Raw genomic sequence first — 14,652 nt, 5'->3', positions numbered from 1 at the left:
AAGATGATCGGAGAGGTTGAGAGTAGAAGCAGGAGAAAAAAAAAATAGATGTGTATATGTATATGTATGTATATATGTATATATATATATATATATATATATATATATATATATATGTATGTGTGTGTGTATGTGTATGTATATGTATATATATATATATATATATTAGATATAGAATTATTGTAAAATTAACTCTGTCCATAAGGTGTAGATAGTGAGTATGGACCGGAAGTAGAGGCCTGGGCGTTGTTGTTCACTAATTTACTCCAAGTAGGGAAAGGATGGTGGGGTTGAAAAGTAATAAAGGGGAATATATATATATAAAAAATGATCACAAGAACGGTGAGCAAAAATCCCAGAACCACACGGGGGGCCTAGTGAATGACCTGCAGAGAGCTGGGACCAAAGTAACAAAGCCTACCATCAGTAACACACTACGCCGCCAGGGACTCAAATCCTGCAGTGCCAGACGTGTCCCCCTGCTTAAGCCAGTACATGTCCAGGCCCGTCTGAAGTTTGCTAGAGTGCATTTGGATGATCCAGAAGAGGATTGGGAGAATGTCATATGGTCAGATGAAACCAAAATAGAACTTTTTGGTAAAAACTCAACTCGTCGTGTTTGGAGGACAAAGAATGCTGAGTTGCATCCAAAGAACACCATACCTACTGTGAAGCATGGGGGTGGAAACATCATGCTTTGGGGCTGTTTTTCTGCAAAGGGACCAGGACGACTGATCCGTGTAAAGGAAAGAATGGGGCCATGTATCGTGAGATTGAGAGAACCTCCTTCCATCAGCAAGGGCATTGAAGATGAAACGTGGCTGGGTCTTTCAGCATGACAATGATCCCAAACACACCGCCCGGGCAACGAAGGAGTGGCTTCGTAAGAAGCATTTCAAGGTCCTGGAGTGGCCTAGCCAGTCTCCAGATCTCAACCCCATAGAAAATCTTTGGAGGGAGTTGAAAGTCCGTGTTGCCCAGCGACAGCCCCAAAACATCACTGCTCTAGAGGAGATCTGCATGGAGGAATGGGCCAAAATTCCAGCAACAGTGTGTGAAAACCTTGTGAAGACTTACAGAAAACGTTTGAACTGTGTCATTGCCAACAAAGGGTATATAAAAGTATTGAGAAACTTTTGTTATTGACCAAATACTTATATTCCACCATAATTTGCAAATAAATTCATAAAAAATCCTACAATGTGATTTTCTGGAAATTCTCATTTTGTCTGTCATAGTTGACATGTACCTATGATGAAAATTACAGGCCTCTCTCATCTTTTTAAGTGGGAGAACTTGCACAATTGGTGGCTGACTAAATACTTTTTTTCCCCACATTATATGTGAATCGTAAACATGTTGCTGTTTATGTGTGCTTATTCTGGTAAACAATTATTTCTCAAAGGACTATATCATTAAATATCCTTATTGGTCTATTTTTGCAGATTGCTTCCTAAAAAATAATGGATAATGTTGAACCCTGACACTATCATAAGAGGACTGTTACAAACCCCGTGGCTTTAAACGTCTAGGGTGGATGGAGAAGAGACCCGTAACATAAGTCATGCAAATTAGACTCGTGACATGGAACAGTGAGAACAAAAACTACACGACAACCATAGACTACCGTCAAACATAAAAGGTTTATTTGTGAACACACGGTAAAGGTTTGGGAAAAAGGGCTGAGCAGGACCCAAGAAATGAAACAATAGTGTAAAACACCCCTAAACTGATCTTGCCTGCCTCAAGACCCGCTAAGCTACTGCTAATCATACAAAAGTACAGTGGGTGGTCCGCTCAGGTCTAACTAGTGTTTTTAGACAGTTTTCTTCCCTACGGGTAATGTACACCCAAAGGCAACTTGCTTAAATTCCCCTTTTCCCAGACACACACAAAGTTGCCAAACAGAGTAACCAGCAAGTGAGTGAGTACACAAAACACCACAGTATCCATACTCACATACAGAAAATAGTATCTCAAAGTTACCAAACAGAGTAACCAGCAACTTAGTGAGTACACAAAACACCACAGTATCAATACTCACATACGGAAATAGTCTCTCAAAGTTACCAAACAGCGTAACCAGCAACTTAGTGCGTAAACAAAACACAGGACACGACAGTATCCATAGTCTCTAACAACAAACACAACTGACCGGCTTTTAAACAATGGGATGTGTTATTGAAAAACCAGCAACAGGTGGTGCAATGCAGAGGAATGTTCACTGATTGGTCCACCTTAGCAATCAGCAGACACCCCAACGACCACCAATCAGGAACATACAGGACACCTGTGATTAGGGCAGAAGGAGAGGAAAAACACAAAAAGACACAGGATACCTGTATCCGTAACAAGGACGCACGCTTTGAATTTCCACACAACTTACAGTAGAATACAAGTTCAAGTATAGGTTATCCATCTGTAATATGGGGGGACTGACTCAGACCCTGGTGCTGCTGTGTCTGTCTGGGACTCAGACACTCAGTGAAGATGCTGGAGAAGTCAACCTGAATGACATCATGGCACAGATTCAGCCTGAACAGGCACAGGGCATAGAGAGTGAAGTTCTTCTCAGATCCAAACACCAGCCCTAGCCAAGACAATCAGTAGCTGCCAGCCAAACATGTGTAACCTTCTGATGGAACTAGGAACCATGGAAGCCAGACTAATAGCTGCGGCGCACCCGGTGGAAGAACTGAGGAACATGGAAGCTACTGTTGCTCTCCTACACAGAGAGACTGAATGTAATCTAAAGCAAACTAGAAAAAACCTAAGCCTATATGTTGTTTGAAGTCCAAAAGACAAACAAAGCTGCAGTAGTAGGTCAAACTGTGTGCTTGAAAACCTTGGTAGATTATGGGGAAGTTAGGCCTTGTGGTGCTCAAGTGAATAGTTTTTTCTTTTTGGGCTTCAGACCAGCCTAACTTCTTACTTAAGACATTGTTTTTGTGATTAATAGTTCAAGCAGCTGAGCTCAGAGCCATGGAGACCAAGTTGAACACCAGCGAGAGCCTGATGAAGAGCATGAAGAGAGAGAGAATGAAGGTCATTTACATTTGTATTCTGTCTGAATTGGTGCAGTAGCTATGGCGTGAAGTGACATAATCGCTAAGACCAACAAAGACTAGTTTGTCTGTTTTTGGTAATACATTTGTTCAAATTCCTGTTTTCCAGTTCAGGAGAGGAAGCTTCAATTATTTTCATTAAGGGCCAACACCACTGAGTTCAGACTCAGAGTGGAGGAACAACAAACCCTGCTAGATGAACTGAGAAGATAGATAACATCGGCCCAAAACGTTCAGTTGGCATTGACCCTGATTGCCTCTCTAACCCTTACTATTTCTCATTGACAGACCAAATATTGCATTTACAGCAGCAATAGGAGGAGATGGTCATATACCGCCCTCTGTGAGAGAAACCAACCTGGATTTCAGCAATGTCTTCACAAACGTTGGCGATGCCTACAACCCTGCATCAGGTAAAGAGTTGGAAGACACTATGGAAGAACTATCAAAGTGGTTGCGAAAAGAGTGGTTGCATCCCAAAAATCTCTCCTATATCCTGAAATGCGCACTCGTTCACTACTCCCCACAAACTTAAAAGCATTGGATGGGTGTAGGCATAGGCTAGAGGGAGATTCCATATATTAGTCATATCCTTTCAAATCCATGAAAGGAAGTGAACAAGTGTACACTTTGGGAGAAAGAGGGAGATTATTAGGGCGCAACCAGTGCCTCATACTAACCCAACGCAACCTTCATTAGCACTATCAACATTATGTGTGCTTAAATCGACAACCACATGTTGACACTGAGGCACTGAATAACAAATCTACAGTAGCAAAAGGCACACATCAGTTGCAAAGTTTTAATTACACCCATGCACAGTATAATATATGTTTCTTGTTATAGTTGCTTCTGACCTCATCTCTCCCTGCTACTCCTCTGATACAGGTGACTTCTGACCTCATCTCTCCCTGCTACTCCCCTGATACAGGTGTCTTCTGACCTCATCTCTCCCTGCTACTCCTCTGATACAGGTGACTTCTGACCTCATCTCTCCTTGCTACTCCTCTGATACAGGTGACTTCTGACCTCATCTCTCCCTGCTACTTCTCTGATACAGGTGACTTCTGACCTCATCTCTCCCTGCTTCTCCTCTGATACAGGTGACTTCTGACCTCATCTCTCCCTGCTACTCCTCTGATACAGGTGTCTTCTGACCTCATCTCTCCCTGCTACTTCTCTGATACAGGTGTCTTCTGACCTCATCTCTCTCTGCTACTTCTCTGATACAGGTGTCTTCTGACCACATCTCTCCCTGCTACTCCTCTGATACAGGTGACTTCTGACCTCATCTCTCCCTGCTACTCCTCTGATACAGGTGACTTCTGACCTCATCTCTCCCTGCTACTCCTCTGATACAGGTGACTTCTGACCTCATCTCTCCCTGCTACTTCTCTGATACAGGTGTTTTCTGACCTCATCTCTCCCTGCTACTCCTCTGATACAGGTGACTTCTGACCTCATCTCTCCCTGCTACTCCCCTGATACAGGTGTCTTCTGACCTCATCTCTCCCTGCTACTCCTCTGATACAGGTGACTTCTGACCTCATCTCTCCTTGCTACTCCTCTGATACAGGTGACTTCTGACCTCATCTCTCCCTGCTACTTCTCTGATACAGGTGACTTCTGACCTCATCTCTCCCTGCTACTTCTCTGATACAGGTGACTTCTGACCTCATCTCTCCCTGCTACTCCTCTGATACAGGTGACTTCTGACCTCATCTCTCCCTGCTACTCCTCTGATAGAGGTGACTTCTGACCTCATCTCTCCCTGCTACTCCTCTGATACAGGTGACTTCTGACCTCATCTCTCCCTGCTACTCCTCTGATACAGGTGTCTTCTGGTCTCATCTCTCCCTGCTACTTCTCTGATACAGGTGTCTTCTGACCTCATCTCTCCCTGCTACTCCCCTGATACAGGTGACGTCTGACCTCATCTCTCCCTGCTACTCCCCTGATACAGGTGACGTCTGACCTCATCTCTCCCTGCTACTCCTCTGATACAGATGTCTTCTGACCTCATCTCTCCCTGCTACTCCTCTGATACAGGTGTCTTCTGACCTCATCTCTCCCTGCTACTCCTCTGATACAGGTGTCTTCTGACCTCATCTCTCCCTGCTACTCCTCTGTCTTTGATGCGCCAGTGAGACGAGTCTGCTACTTAATCTTCTCATCATTTGCCAAAAGTTAGCACAACGTCTGCAACAGTCTGTTTAAGAACAATAGGCGCATGTTGTCTGCGTGTGATCATCAAACAGAGAATGATAGATCCAACAGCTCGGGTAATGGAGGGACTCTACATCTAGAACAGGGAGATCACATATATTTGCCAGCGACGAAAATCACAGCACATTCAGGGGCTTCCTGCTTTTTAGAGCATGAGGATAAATCCCATAAAAACACATAGGTTGTGCCTCAATGGCACACTATTCCCTATTTAGTGCATGACCCATATAGGGAATAGCAGGGTGCCATTTGGGATTTCCAACTAAAATGATCAAATCAGTAGAACTAATAATAAATTGACATTTTTTCTACATAACTTTGATGCTAATTAACTATTTGTTCAATAAATATGCAATAAGTGTTCGGTTGTGAGTTGTGTGTGGGAAAAAATGAATTTAACTCTGTCCAAACCTCGTCTGAGGAATGCTCTGTAATGTTTTGTGACATAAAATATGGAATTTAACTTGAACAAATCTTAGACATTGTCAAATGATTCCAGAGTTAGTGTATAAAAGGTGTGTGACATAAAATATGGAATTTAACTCGAAATATGATGGAATAAAATGGAGTCCTAAAGGTTTGTGGGTATAATACTTTACACTACCCATGATGCAGGCCTTTTACTAATTTTACAAATTGACATAGGCATTATAGATGTATGGATTGGTCTTTGTCTTGGTTGATCATTTTGTTTGGGTAATTTGTTATATACACTAGACTAAGAGCAACTTGTTGCTCATGGTGGCTGCTGAGTTCCTATTACACTGTCAATGCAATAATGATATGATATTTTATTTCAGAGAGCAAAGAATCTTGGTGTCTATAGGTCACTTTGTAGGTGTGGTTTGTAATGGTGCTTGAGACTAGCCCTTGATCATGACTTTCAGTTCTAGCCCTTGATCATGACTCAGTTCCATTACGGTACACATAAGTCATTGAACGAATCATCTTCTGTATGGGTGAGTTTTGTTAAGATCCCCGGCGCTCGGTCTGAACATTAACATGCATCGCTTGTGGAATGATTTTGGAAGCATAAGGACATTATCTTTAATATCAGTGAGAAATAATTTTCAAAAAAACAAAAGGTTTAATTTATACACACCTTTATAGGGTTAGGGTAGTGTTCCCACACAGCCATATCTCCACGTTACAGCGCTTGTTTACAGAAGACAGACGGAAAACAGAGCTAGGTATCAAGTCCCTACCATAAAGTAGGAGAGGCAATACATCGGCATGAACACTAACAGGAACTATTGTTCTGTGATCCGATATCAAGTCCCTATAAAAAAGTAGGAGAGGCTATAAACCGGTGTACACTATAAATCATCATGCACAGAGCTCAGTATCTTTGCTGTATCAGCAACTATTGTTCTGGGTACTCATCCTGCTTCATATTGAGAACTACCACAAAGGTAAGTAGATTTTGAATTCATCAATTGTAAAATGTTTCTGCTGCAGGTGCAGCCTGCCTTATTGATTACAAAGGGATGTTTTAGCTGCGACTGACAGATATTAAAAAGTGCAGATGCAACGTTTGCAGAGTGGTTTACCCGTAACTGGCCACATCCAGAAACAACCTCTAGCCCCTACACTCTAGGCACTTCATAGATCTGACATAAATGGGTGAAGGCAAAATGCCCTCTAAAACATTGTAATGAGGTTGCCATGATTTTGACTTACAAGCAGCTCAGTGGCAAGTAAAATTCAGTATTTCATATTACAGTACACTTACTGTAATATCAATACAGATTCAAAGCAAGTACTGTGTAATGACACAGTACAATACAGTAAAAATGAATGTATTATACGCTATAAAAAAATTGTCAATGCTAGCGTAATCGGAATGAGTAAATGAACGAATGGATGAATGAAATTCATTGAGGTTAGGGTGTTTGTATTTTACAGTATTTTACTGTAATTACAAAGGGATTGGTGCAAGCAGGTTGGCTGCTATGTAAAGTGTTTACACATTACAGCATATTAATAAATATCTGGTGTTTTATGTCACTTGCACTTCTAGAGGCCTTAACAAAGGATTCCAAACTGGCAGCGACTACAGGGCAAAACAGACCCAAAGGACATGGCAAAACGCTCATGTCGATTGACGCACCGGTGCATCAATATAAGTAACATAAAAAAAGCTTATATTTACAGCGGTTAATACTTGCTGCAATTGGGCACTATAACCACATAGGATCTAAATTGGTACAGCATTCTCACTCACGGGTGCAACACATATAGCCTCTTACAAGCCACGGCTCAAAATATGTTAATGAGCCAGAAACAACAATACCATGCACCCACTAGTGGTCAAAAGGTTTTTTGCGCTCCAAAGATACAGTACTGTATTCTGTGGGGTAGACTAACAGTACCATTCGAAACACAGCAATTCTTTCCCCGCCCACAACATTTTCCCACAATGCACCGTAATTTACAGTATGATGCAGTAAAACGTCACAGAGTATTTTACTGTTGATAATACCCAGAATTACTGTATAAATGACAGTTTTCAGTTACAGTGTAGGCTATGTGGAACTTTGGCCATACCTATCCTATACTTTCAGATCTACACAGATCCTAGGGGCTAGAGGTTGTTTCTGGATTGAAACTCTGTGTTCTGATTATACGCAACCCAACCTACAGATGAAAACGAGCCCAGGGCAAGAGGTTGAGTCGATGTAACCTCCCCCACGCAAGCCCAATGAGTCCGAGCGTGTTCTCCTCATATCAATCGTTTTTCCACCATTCATTTTTCCCATGGGGGATTTTAGAAACACATAAAACAAGGGCTGTGTTTCATGTAGGCTAACCCTGGAGTGACGTTTTGATAACCATGTAAATCTCTTTCGGACAAGGTGACTTTTATCAATATATTCAGCTCTATTTACTCTCAGATTCGAAAATGTTAATTAGCATCAAAGTAGACATCATGCAAAACTACAAATCCCTGCAAGCTTCTGCACGTCATCTCTAGAATTTTCACAGAATTGTCAATTGAAAGAAATTTTGCCAATGTATTCATTTCTACATTTAGCTAAAATTAGATAGTTAATCCAGAGATTCTTACCTTTACCTCGATTCGGCAGTCTCATCCAGATCATCATGGCATCTGTAGTTCTTTAAGATAGCCACATTAGCATTTCATTTGTTGGGGGTAAATACAGATGAATATATTGATAAAAGTCACATTGTCAGAGAGAGATTTACACAGTTATCAAAACGTCATGCCAGGGTAAGCCTTCACGAAACACTGCCATTATTTTTAGTGTTTTTTTAGTGAACAATGAATGGTGGAAAAATGATGGGAACCATTTGACTGCTAGGTGTTATGGGTATTATGACTCATTCTGAGGTACTCTATTCTGTGCTATGCTCGTCTTTGATAGTTTTTCTCTATTGTTGATGTGATTGAAACCAAATAGCTACCCGTAGTGGTGACCTGGAATAACCTCAACTTTCTGAGACCACACCTTAGCACAGGTGGCTATTGAATTGTTTGTCTACCTTCCATGGCTGCGGTACGATTCTCTTCCCTTCTCCAGAAGTGTGCACTTTACTTCCCCACATGCATTTCAAATAATTCGATTGGTGCAAGATTGGCTGAAGGGAGTTTCCACCATATTCCTAACACGTAGATATTTTTTTATATGCTCTATGCCCAGTAAATAAAGGCGTTTTAAACTTTAAAACCCACATGAGTGCCTGGACCATGGATTCTTCAAACTATTTCACATTGTTATTTTTAATCTATGATTCCCCATTCCAGAGCAATGGTGGATTATTATTATTTTTTTCATACCTGTAGCGCTGACGTGGCCTTTTTGTTTCTCCACTATTGCCACTCCCTCAGCTGAAAGGGATATGTGTGTTTATCTAACACGATGTAAGTAGGTGCCCTTGTGTGTGACACTCTGGCTCATACTCGTTGTAGATCATATTTACCGGAAGACAGGCAAGCTAAGGTAAGCTTATGCACATTCAAAAAGAGAAGTCCTGCATTTCATGAACAATATAATGTATATGTAGACTGCATTCCAAAACAATGCATTTTCACATGGGCAAAATGCAGTGGTGTGAAGTACTGAAGTAAAATACTTTAAAGTACTACTTAAGTAGTTTTTTGGGGGTATCTGTACATTACTTTGCTATTTATATTTTTGACTATTACTTTTACTTCACTACATTCCTTAAGAATATATTGTCCTTTTGGGTGTCAAGGAAAATGTATGGAGTAAAAAGTACTCGTTACATTTTGAATGCTTAGCAGGACAGAAAATGGTCCAATTCACGCACTTATCAACAGAACATCCCTGGTCATCCCTACTGCCTCTGATCTGGCGGACTCACTAAACTCAAGTTTCGTTTGTAGATGATGTCTGAGTGTTGGAGTGTGCCCCTGGCTATCCCTACATAAAAAAAAACAAGGAAATGTTGCCGTCTGGTTTGCTTAATATAAGGAATTTGAAATGATTTATACTTTTACTTTTGATACTTAAGTATATTTTAGCAATTACATTTACTTTTGATACTTAAGTATATTTTAAACCAAATACTTTTAGACTTTTACTCAAGTTGAATTTTACTGGGTGACTTTCACTTTTACTTGAGTTATTTTCTATTAAGGTATCTTTACTTTTACTCAAGTATGACAATTGGGTACTTTTTCCACCACTGGCAACAATTCTATAATTACAAGATAGGTATTGAACTTGTTATTCATATGTTGACATGACACATATCAACTCTTTATTTATAATTAAAATAGTACTGTAGATTAAATATTTGACATTGGAATTATACATATATGACATTTGAGTTACCAATGACACCATAGTGAAAACCAAAGATGGGGAAAACACAGAGTGTCCTTGAGAAGAAAGGATACACTACCCAGAAGGAGTTAGAGCATGGTGTCATAGCTACTGACAAAGATGGTGACCAGTTTGTCATTAAAGAGATCAAACTGAATGAGGTGAGTGGGCACCATTGTCTTATTATTTGTTGTTGTTGTTGTTTATTTTAACATTTTATTGATCGAGTCAAGAAGTGAATGAGAAGTAGAATGTAAAGCGGCACAGTTGGCGTTTGAACCCATGCCTCCAGGGGTAATGTGTGGGCTTGGTGCACTACCACTAGATCAGCCTCCAGTTCTACTTTGAGAGCAACGCTTTCTAATAATGTGTGTTATTTATATATTATAGATTATTTATAAGGAATTTGGCACTGGTCTACTGGCCCTGTGTACATCATTACATGTCAGTCTCTTTTACTTCTTGAATTGTATTGTTTTACTGTAACATGTTGTGATTTTAAATGCACTTCAAATAGTTAGATTTTATTTGGTTTGATGGGAGACAAAACTAGGCCTAATTTAGAAAGGTTTATAATGGAAAGGGTTTGGTTTCGATTGAGTACTGTGGTTTTTGCTTTAACAGACATCAGACTTGAGCTCTAGTGCTGGAGACATATTCTCTGAGGTTGAAAACCTCCTGCAGATAACTCACCCCCATATTGTAAGCCACAAGAACTCTTTCCAAGGTGAGGTGACTAATATTTGTGTTTATTTTTCATTTTAGAGAGAAGATGTTTGGGGTGGTTTCCCGGACACAGATTTAAACTCCATTGAGAATGCTTTTTAGTCCAGGGCTAGGCTTAATCTGTGTCTGGAACGTCCCAATATGTTTGCAAGTTACCGCAGTATGAACATAAAAACATTTTAAACAGAGGAGCTAGCATGCTATAATAATATATCTCACAATATTATATTCACATAAACTATGCATTTTTACAGATGATAAAAGTTACTATGTAGTGATGGACCATTGTGAGGGTGGAAATCTCGCACAAAAGATCAAAGATGGGAAGGAGACTGGGAACCCATTCTTAGAAGAACAGGTTTCTGAATGAATAACCTATTGGTTAAGTTCCAGGCCGACTACATTGCAGAAGTTGCATGCCAAGTCATCGACTGTACAGTTGGGCATTAGATTGGTATATGATATCTTAGCTGATATGCTCACCTATCCAGGCGTTGCGAGATCTGGCAGGCGTCTGGAATGTAGTCAGCCTGGAATGAGGCTATTTCTATTCATGACTGCATCAAAACTATTTTGTTTCATGTAAAACATAAATTATGCACTGGAATTCTTCCCAGATCATGGACTGGCTTGTTGAGATCTGCATGGCACTGAAGCATTTACACGGCCAGGGCCTTCTTCACAGAGACCTGAGACCCCAGGTACACACTGGTATGCTAAGTGGTTTACAACCCTCTCCTCAGGGACCCCCAGCAATTCCATGTTTTTGATCTATTCCAGAACTGCATTGAAAAATGTCTGGGAGTCACTGAGGAAAGGTTTGAGAAATAATAATTAACTGGCGGATTGATTTAAATGTTCTACATATTCATTATATTTTTGAAAAGACAAGGGTTAAAGGTCCAATGCAGCCATTTTTATCTCAATATCAAATCATTTCTGGGTAACAATTAAGCACCTTACTGTCATTGTTTTCAATTAAAATGGTCAAAAAGAAACAAAAATAGCTTCTAAGCAATAAGCAATTTCTCAAGCAAGAATTGTGCTAGTACTGTCTAGCAGTGGTCTGAGTGGGGAGGGGAAAACTGAAGTAGCTGTTATTGACAGAGAGGTTTGGAACTCTCTTTCTTATTGGTCTATGATGTCACCAGACAGCCCAAAACATCCCACCAAAACAGGCAAACATTTCAGGCAGTCTTTTCAAACAGCTCTTACAGAAAAAGGGCATTCTCATCATTTTCACAATTTCCCAGTATTATTCCAACCTCATTGTGTGGAAATATATATAAAACACAGGACATTTTTTAAAGTTTTTGACTGCACTGGGCCTTTAATGAAAGTTTTCCAGAATACAATTAACTGTATATTTTATTTGATGTGATATAAATGGTTAATTTCTTGTTTTTTCTCACTCAACAATTCTAAATATATCTTTTTTTTTCTACACTAGAATATATTTCTCACAAAATTTGGGACACTTTGTTTGGGAGATTTCGGAAGAGTCAATGAAAAGTATGGTACTTTTTGGATAATAATAAACTGGTCAAAATGTATTTTAATACATAATAGAGTTACATCCTGTTTGATGACTGTCTGCTAATGTGTTTCTTTCCTACCAGTGCTACCAGTTCTTCAGAGGATGGAGCAGTGGCTTATTTAGGCCCAGAGATTCTGACAGGGGGAATTTATGAAACCAAAAGGTAAATTCAAAACTACAACCAACAAAAATATATTAAAGGGGAACTTCAACCCTGTGACATCATATGGTTTACCGAAGCAAAGACTCAATTTCTAATAGTGTTAGACATTTGCCTTCAATGTGAAGTTACCATGGATAATGATATATTAATGTATTTTCCATCCTCTGCAGTGATATTTGGTCCATGGGATGTGTGCTGTATGAGTTGTGTATGCTTCAGTGTGCAGTAAGTAACACCTCTATCTCCATATTTGCCTCTTGCTAATGCAAAATGCGGTGTGATATTAACCGGTCTTTCTTGACAGTTCGCTGCAGCAAGCCCAATCAAGCTCATCCCCCAAATATTGGGAGGTTCTTACCCATCTCTCCCAGAGAGCTTCTCATCTGAGCTCCGCGACCTCCTGTGTGACATCTTCCAACAAGACCCGACCATTAGGCCTTCAGCTGGTGAAATTATGGCAAAACCATTCATTATCATTTTCCTCACAAAAAAGGTTCGCAATACAAGATCATATGATCAAATCGTAAAATGTGTTTATTCATTCATTAATTCATCCATTCATCCATAAATTCATTCATTCATTCAATCACATTATCTGTCTAAATTAATTTTCTATAGAGTGAGAAAACTGTGGAGGAACTCCAGATAACCTTGGACAAGCTGAGAACTCTGGCAGACGGCTTGGAGAGTATGCACAAAGGCACCACCATAGGCAGTCTGACGGGAGGTGTTATTGGGGCAGCTGGAGGAATCACCTCTATAGTGGGGCTCATCCTGGCTCCCTTCACTCTGGGCGCCTCCCTGATCGTCACTGGGGTGGGTATTGGGGTGGCTGTCGCTGGTGGAGCCACAGCAGGAGTATCCAACATTACCAACATGGTCAATCAGTCCACCGACCGCCAAGCCATGAAGAACATCATCAAGGAGTTCCAGGAGAAGTTTAACTCTCTGGTGACATCTCTACAAGACATCGCTGAGGGTTTGGAGACACTGAGGGCAAGTGGCTCCTTTAACATTGGAAGTGACAATTTCAACGCAAATGCTGGGGCAAGTGCTGGGGCTAGGTTTGGGAGGGGCCTGGGCTGCATCCCAGAGCTCTTCAGAGTACTCCAGGTGGCCAACATTGGCAAGGTGGTAGCCCAAACTGCCAGGGCAGTGCGTGTGGCAGAGGTGGCGACAGGAATATTTTCCGCTTTTTTTGTAGCGGTTGATATCTTCTTCATCGCCATGGATGCCAAAGAGATCCACAACATCCGACAGGCGAAGGCGAATGAACAGTCTGGTGATACCAGTAAGTTAGAAGTGATGGACACAGACTCCACCACTGAGCTGAACCCTGGGTGTGAAGAACCAAAGGCTGAGGTCAAGTCAGAGACCATGAAGTTCATCCAAACGATCAGACAGACAGCTGAACAGCTACAGGAGAGCCTGGACGAACTGAGTGATGTCATCTCATTCATTCCTAAGATAGAGGACTGTTACTTAGACAACTGACACTACTCAGTTGTAGTGACTGTAAAAGATGCAGAAACAAGAAACAGAGCACTAGTATCGGCTGTGTGACTGACACCCTGATAGGCCTACAGGTTGTAATTATCAGCAAATTCCTTTTTCCATTCTCGAATGCTTGCACAAATCAGCCATGACTAGTAGGTCAAAGAGACCTAACTATTTATCCCAGACAGCGCTGTTACTAAAGCTTGTTCCTAGGTTGTTACAGTCAACATGATTTGATCTGTATCAAAGTGTGTTCAATAAAAGTTTGGTCTATAAATGTCTGCTAACAAACATAATAAAGGAGTTTTAAACTGAATCTACTTCATGTGTGTTCATTTAAAACATTAAACAGTCATATACACTGAGTGTACAAAACATTAGGAACACCTTCCTAATATTGAGTTGCACCCCCTTTTGCCCTCAGAACAGCCTCAATTCGTCGGGGCATGGACTCTATAAGGTGTTGAAAGAGTTTCACAGGGATGCTGGTCTATGTTGACTCTAATGCTTCCCACAGATGCGTCAAGTTGGATGGATGTCCTTTGGGTGGTGGACCATTCTTGATACACACGGGGAACTGTTGAGCGTGAAAAACCAAGCAGCGTTGCAGTTCTTGACACACTCAAA

At 40.8% G+C, this 14,652-nt stretch overlaps 1 protein-coding gene across 1 annotated transcript; it reads left to right on the top strand.

Moving 5' to 3' along the window:
* Positions 1–9,958: 9,958 nt before the first annotated feature.
* Positions 9,959–14,341, top strand: LOC121572457 (serine/threonine-protein kinase PLK4-like). Its single transcript, XM_045222275.1, has 9 exons — positions 9,959–10,263; positions 10,727–10,829; positions 11,083–11,186; positions 11,446–11,529; positions 12,279–12,340; positions 12,448–12,528; positions 12,699–12,753; positions 12,833–13,021; positions 13,147–14,341. Exons 1-9 carry the CDS (start codon positions 10,138–10,140, stop codon positions 14,020–14,022), a joined length of 1,680 nt encoding a protein of 559 aa, XP_045078210.1. The 5' UTR covers positions 9,959–10,137; the 3' UTR covers positions 14,023–14,341.
* The last annotated feature ends 311 nt before the right edge of the window (positions 14,342–14,652 follow it).

The sequence above is a fragment of the Coregonus clupeaformis genome, chromosome 8 (genome assembly GCF_020615455.1).
Source record: "Coregonus clupeaformis isolate EN_2021a chromosome 8, ASM2061545v1, whole genome shotgun sequence".
NCBI lineage: Eukaryota > Metazoa > Chordata > Actinopteri > Salmoniformes > Salmonidae > Coregonus > Coregonus clupeaformis.
The sequence above is the reverse complement of the archived record's forward strand: the minus strand, read 5'-3'. Positions and strand labels throughout refer to the sequence as shown.